General features: G+C 43.5%; 1 protein-coding gene across 1 annotated transcript in view; it reads right to left on the bottom strand.

Moving 5' to 3' along the window:
- The window catches only part of T265_05545 (hypothetical protein), a gene marked incomplete at both ends in the record, with an annotated part of 20,912 nt that overhangs the window by 7,984 nt on the left and 6,632 nt on the right, over positions 1–6,296 (bottom strand). The window contains 3 exons of the mRNA XM_009170586.1: positions 735–942; positions 2,273–2,479; positions 5,043–5,183. Coding sequence (XP_009168850.1) covers positions 735–942; positions 2,273–2,479; positions 5,043–5,183 — 556 coding nt within the window. The remainder of the gene's footprint in view (positions 1–734; positions 943–2,272; positions 2,480–5,042; positions 5,184–6,296) is intronic.

Raw genomic sequence — 6,296 nt, 5'->3', positions numbered from 1 at the left:
GTGCGCGTACCCCTTTTATAGATAGGGATAACTGTCGACATGTCCCATCCTGCAGGCACTTTCTATTCGGCCAATATAATAATAATAATAATAATAATAATAATAATAATAATAATAATAGGAATAATCGTAACACCGTTCCGGTTTCCAGCTGCACTACTACCCGAAGGGAACACGAGGGCTGAGATACTGCCAAGTTACCCAAGCCTAGACAGGAGCGGTCGAAATGCCAATGTTCCTACTGCATTCCTAATTTTCAAGCAATATGACCTACATACTCCAGGTCAGCAAGTTCCCTGCTCAAACAGACTGAACATTGTGACTTCGGAGGCCGTTTAGAGCCCGTCCCACTTGGGAAGTCAAAAAATGAAGGGAGTGGGCATCCTTGTAAGACACCAATGGTAGTAAATAAACTTTTGAGGGACTTCTTATACACCAGTCCCAAACATCATATATAGGGTGACATAGCATTGATTCGGACAGAAAATTACAGTGACCGGTGATCTAGCAAAACGTGGTGGACATAAGACAAGCAATAAATAGGAACAATACTCGAATTTCTTTGATGAAACTGAAGATAACGGCACCAGCTGGACCAGCAGTTTATTCAATATTGCCAATCCTGACAGACATATACGTGGATGTACAATAGGAAGCGATGAATGCGTTAAGATTGAGGCTAAGCTCTCGAAATATGCCGAAATTAAGGAAACCCAAAGCTCCAAGAAACGCACCTTTTTTGAATACTATCTTCTTCGCTTTAGCCTCTGTCTCTAGGGCCGCAGCTTTGACCCAAAGCCGAACCGAAGTAGGGAGGTTACGAATTCCTTGGGCCACAACGGATTTGGCCTGTTCTGGCTGTACCAGGCGTGCGGCCTCCAGCCAAATATCTTCTGACTTCGGACATTCTTCACAACCATTCAGAATTAAATTGCGCGCAACCTGAAAAAAAACAAGGATAGCGAGTTGAGCAACGCTGATCGACGGAGATTCAATAAGACACTCAGTGAGAATGAATCAAGGAATGGAGCTAAGCGACCATGAAGTAATAACGATATTTTGTAACTTTAGAAGATGGATTAGAAGGAAGATTTGATATTTGTTAGATGTAGAAGATACAGTTCGAGGATAATTGCTTGCCGCAAGATACTGTTGGTAGCAAGGACCAGTCCGCGTGAAGTCAGTTGTTTGTGACACTGTTTCCGCCCGTTCTTAGCATTACGAGAACCAACTCCGAACGTAACGGGACTACATAACTGCCAGTGGAATAACTGTTTTTCGTTGAGACGGATTTCATTGGTTGTTCTTCACTCGCCCTTTACAGATGAGTTGTATTCTTAGTATCACTTTCGACCGCTCGTACGTGACAGTGATCAACAGAGCAGCTGGTTCGCACGTTCGTTGACGTTTTCTGGTTTGGTCAAGCTCACCAGGCGATCAGGCGGCTATCCTGACCGGGGCTCACAGTAATAAGAAGGCATTAAGGGACTGCGGTTCACAACACAGAAATCCCTGTTTGCAAAAAGAACATGTACTATAGTTGAGGACCTGAGTCTTCCTCCTGATTATATCTCGGTCTCCCTATAGTATCGTAGGGTGAATACAAGAGAAAGACTAGGTCTACAAAGCCATTGATCCATGCGTTTTGGGACCACTCTTAGGTATGAAACTACTTATATAAGTACGCACCTTGTCCATTCTGTTGTATAGACCATTTGTGGCGTAAACTGGTATAAAAAATGTCAATTCAAGAGAGTCTTAGGGCTTAAAAGATTCTGTCATCAAGTGGTTATGGTGGTGAATTGAATCTCATTAGGTCAGGGAATGATGTTATCCTACACCCACAGCTTATTTCCTTATGGTGTTACACCTAAATCATTGGACACACATAGCTTACTCCGAAGTGATTCTGATCCGTTGCAGCAAGTCAAATGACAGCATTCAAATCGACAAATGTCCAGTGCAGCAAGACACCCAGTACGTTAAGATGAACAGAACATCTATTGGGTCGGTCTGGTCTACACCTCATTGCCATACAACGTATCGTACCAAATAACTTGATGGTCTGAAATCCCCATGGAAATTCTTAGGTTTGGCAAGAGGCAACCTTCATGAGAGTCAGTCGTTAATTCGAAACGCAGTGGAGAAAAAGCCAAGACGGAACATGTGTGCAGCCTATCCACAAGGGGAAATATTACATTGAAAAAAAACAGTGGGTCCCTATTAGTGACAATAACCTCTGTATGTATATGTAGATTTGAATAAAACTCACCTGCAGTTTTCCGGCAACTTCCTCCAGGCGAGCAGATGCGATCCACGCTGGAGGATGTTTGGGATTTGTTTCTCGAACCGATTTTAGCAGCAGGCGAGCCTTTTTCATGTCATTGATATCTCCACCGTGTTGTGGAATCATGGACTGAAGATCGGTCAAGTAGCCTTTAGGGTCAACCACTGTTTGACCAGAGACGCTATCGGAAACCTGTGAAAACAAGCGCAGGTAGTGATAGAGGAGTGATTAATACAACTTAAAAAGGGATGCCGTGTTCAGAAAGAAGGGAACAGCTTGACTGTTGGTGATAAACAGACAGCAGTGTCAACCTACACCGAAAATATGTATCTTGGTTGTCGAGACACAACATTCGTGGACTAAGCGTGAAAACCGAAGGAGTCCAAGACCCTATAGATCCGGCAATTGAAGAGTATGTTGGTGGCTTGGGTTGCACAAGTGGTCGCTAACTCACCCGCCCAGATGGAGCAAGTGATGAAAGATCATCAGTGCATCGCAGTACAGAGGGTCATAGCGGTATGCCAACAGTTGTGTCAGCACGCCCATTGCGATCGCTACGGGAGTAAGTATTGTCATGAAAGTAAGACCTCAACGAAGCGGACCTGCCTAGGTTCCGAAGTGTTTCTTTGAAGTAGCACTATATTTGGAAAGTAAATGTTACAAAATACTGCCCGAGATCCACCTTACAGTAGTAGATGGTCGGACACTATTTCCCAGGGGCACACAGCTGAATGCACTTAAATGGAAAAGTTACTGCATAACCTACAAAGAAGTGAATTCCTCAGGCAACACACGTTCTCGTTTGAGCGAAATTGCTTGACTGAATAGGCTGAGGTGCAGCATATAATTTAAGAAACATTACCAATGTACTAAGGGAGTGAAATAAACCCGAAACCAGCGAGCATGTGAAAGCAGCTCCAAAGGACTTGGCGGACGGGATTGATTCTGGTTCAAAGGTCAAGACAACGACTCTCCTCCTGCCTTGCAGTTTGCACTCGGTCGTGCAAAGGTTGGCGGTGCACCCTCGAACAAAAGCCGGATGGCGCTGGAGACAAACCGCAAAAAACAAGAAGCTTCATGATTTGTCCACCGTCAAAAGCTCTTTTCATGCCATAGCGTCCCCCGTAATCGATGCACTCTCGCAAAGTTGCGAAACTCAGTGTTACAACACTTGTTTACCTCGGGTGTTAGGATGTAAAGAACCTCTGGGGTGTTTGGAACTAACCCACTATTATGCGTGCCCTTCAGGATTATGCAGTCGATATAACCTGTTCATCGGACGGCTAGATAATTGGACATGGTTACGTAGGATTCAAGTTCTTGCAGCAGGCGGCTCCTTCATCCTCTACCACAAGAGAGTCTTGTCAAGACGGTGTGCCTTTTGTACTCAATAAAAAATACAGTAAGATAATCGCTCAGCTCCTACACCCTTTCGGTGCCTAGCTGCCATGCCACCCTAAGCAAGCACGAGGGCTGAGATACCGACAGGTTGTCCAATTCTAGACAGGAGAAGTCGAGATGCAGAGATCGGGTTCGAACTACAGACCTTCCGGATAGTAAATCAGCGCGACGATCTTCATCTGACGCCATCCACGAAACAGTCAAACCATGTCTTGTAGTGCTTGACGATATTTGTATACGATGGATTCGAATAGTAGGTGCTGCTAACTACCTAAGATCCATGCCGCGCAAACAAGACTGTATTCCAGAAGTTGTCAAGCCAAACTTTCCAATGCACCAAACTACCGTACACTCCTTCGTTTGACATGAACGAATGAAATCATTACTACATTAATGTGGTGACCGGTATGGAAGTGAAATTACTTCGCCTTCTGTGATAAGCTCCAAGAGAACGTCTGTTTGCATAGCCCATTCTATGTACTCCATCTGACGAAATCACTCCTGATACCAGCCCGAAAGATTCCCAAGGGACAGAACATTTTACATAACTCCTTTATCGCTCACATCAGGATGCGAGTTTCTCGTTCGCCGTACGACATTCTCAGAGTCTTTCAGGTAAGGAGGTCTGCCGTCAGTGCTTTGACATCGCCCGATCGAACAGCTAATTGCAAGTCGACTCCGACAGTTTGAGACTTTCTCCGCTGTCCAGTTATTGTCATCGCCTGAACTGTTTTTGCTCCAAACAGTACGAAGAATGGTACCGTTCTCGAGGCGGTCAGCTGGAGACATGGATTGATTCTGTTGAAGCTGATGTTCAGCGCCTGAATGAACAGGTTTCCTATGGCCCATAGCACTGGGACCAACAGTAAATCGATATCTGTGATAGTCTTGCCACCGACCATTGCGTTTGAGCAGTTGTAATGTGAGGCAAAATCATCAGTCTTCATGAGATCAAGTTCTAGATGTGTTTGCGTTCATCTAAGGCCACGTGCGGCGATTTCTGTGGACTGCAAAAAACTCAACGTCATAAAGATTTGATATTTTGGAGACATGAAAAAATGTCACATTAATTCACGAGGTTCCGTGTTCCGTTTCGTTTCTGTCAATAGACTGAGGAAGGCTTAGTAGTGATACTTGTCTGTATAGTCACTAAAGACAGTACTCTCTCTCTCTGCACACACACAACCTTCGCCACCACTTGCAGCAACTTAGACCAGCTGAACCAACCCAAGTAAATGGTCTGCGTTTGAAAGAACCACTTTATACGCAACACATCTTTGACTGTTCTTAGAAAATGATTTCATAAAATCAGGTACTTCATAAACAAAGACATAACAAATAAAAACAAACAGACCTGTGTTAGTTTGATGTCCATCAGAGAAGTACGAGCCTCTCCAATCTTCTTCATGTCTATGTCTGTCTGATGCCCTTGGGTAGTGAATGGAGTTGTCAGCCCACCCAATTGCTGTTCCATGGCACTGACCGCCGTTGCTGTCTGTGGGTGGCACAAAATAACAGAACACACTGAGAGATAAGCTGAATGGAGAGAAGTACGTCCCAAAACATCTTTTAAAAAAGTGTAATCCAGAAACAACAAGTGTTTGTTTGTGTCTAGTAACTTCATTCGCAACCCATGCATCGCCATTATAAAGCATAGAAATATAGCGATGGAAATTGGCACGTGTACACAAGACATGTACCAGTCAAAAGCAAGAAGAATGGCGTTGAATGAAATCACCAAAATGCTTCGCATTTATATCAACATTCGTAATTGTTCCATCGGGTTTTAGAAATATCATACGGTTAGGAACTGCAAAGTTCATGGGATCAGTTCTTTAGCTTTAACGGCACGGCAGCAAACGGTGTAAGCGGGTGAAAAGGTTCTACGACAACTGGTGTGACCATGGTGCCCCAAACCATTCTTACGATTTTGGAAAACGACCGGACAGATGGACCGACAGAGAACAGATGGAAAGATTATCGTGCATCATCAAGGACTCGATGGGGTACGAGTGGGAAAAAAACGAGGCACGAAATTGTAGCCAAAACAAAACGGATGAAGTAAGCAAACAGGATTAGAATTAAACAGCTTACAGCCACGTCACATTTCTCCTAAAATACTCCCTCGATGATCAACAAAAGTTTTCGTCTTGGGGTGTTGCGTATTGATAAGCTTACACAGCTCTCAGTTAATCGAATATTCCAGGGTAGAAGCCCAGTTTGTTAGAAGCCAATAAAACGAAGGCGTAGTTACCGGCGCTTAAGCACCACACTTAAACACAGATAAAATTGAGCTTCAACGGTCTCTCATACATTCTCAGATCCCAATTCATCCAATCGAGAAATGAGGTCTGCTGCATTAGGAAAAGGATCGGAAAACTTGCTTTTCCGGGTTGCACTTGCAGTAGCATAGTCAACCAGGAGATGTATATATCATTTTACTTTATATATTATTTATATTATTATATATTATTATATTATTATATATATTATATATATTATATATATATATATATATATTACCTTTTACGTAGTGTAAAGATGCGTTTTAATTGGAATTCGTCCTGCTAATGCGGCTTGTCTGCAGTATAAAAAGCAGAGAAGCACT

Source organism: Opisthorchis viverrini (genome assembly GCF_000715545.1).
Source record: "Opisthorchis viverrini unplaced genomic scaffold opera_v5_104, whole genome shotgun sequence".
In the NCBI taxonomy this organism is placed as follows: Eukaryota; Metazoa; Platyhelminthes; class Trematoda; order Opisthorchiida; family Opisthorchiidae; genus Opisthorchis; species Opisthorchis viverrini.
Note: the sequence above shows the minus strand (reverse complement) of the source record. Positions and strands in the feature narration are given on the sequence as shown.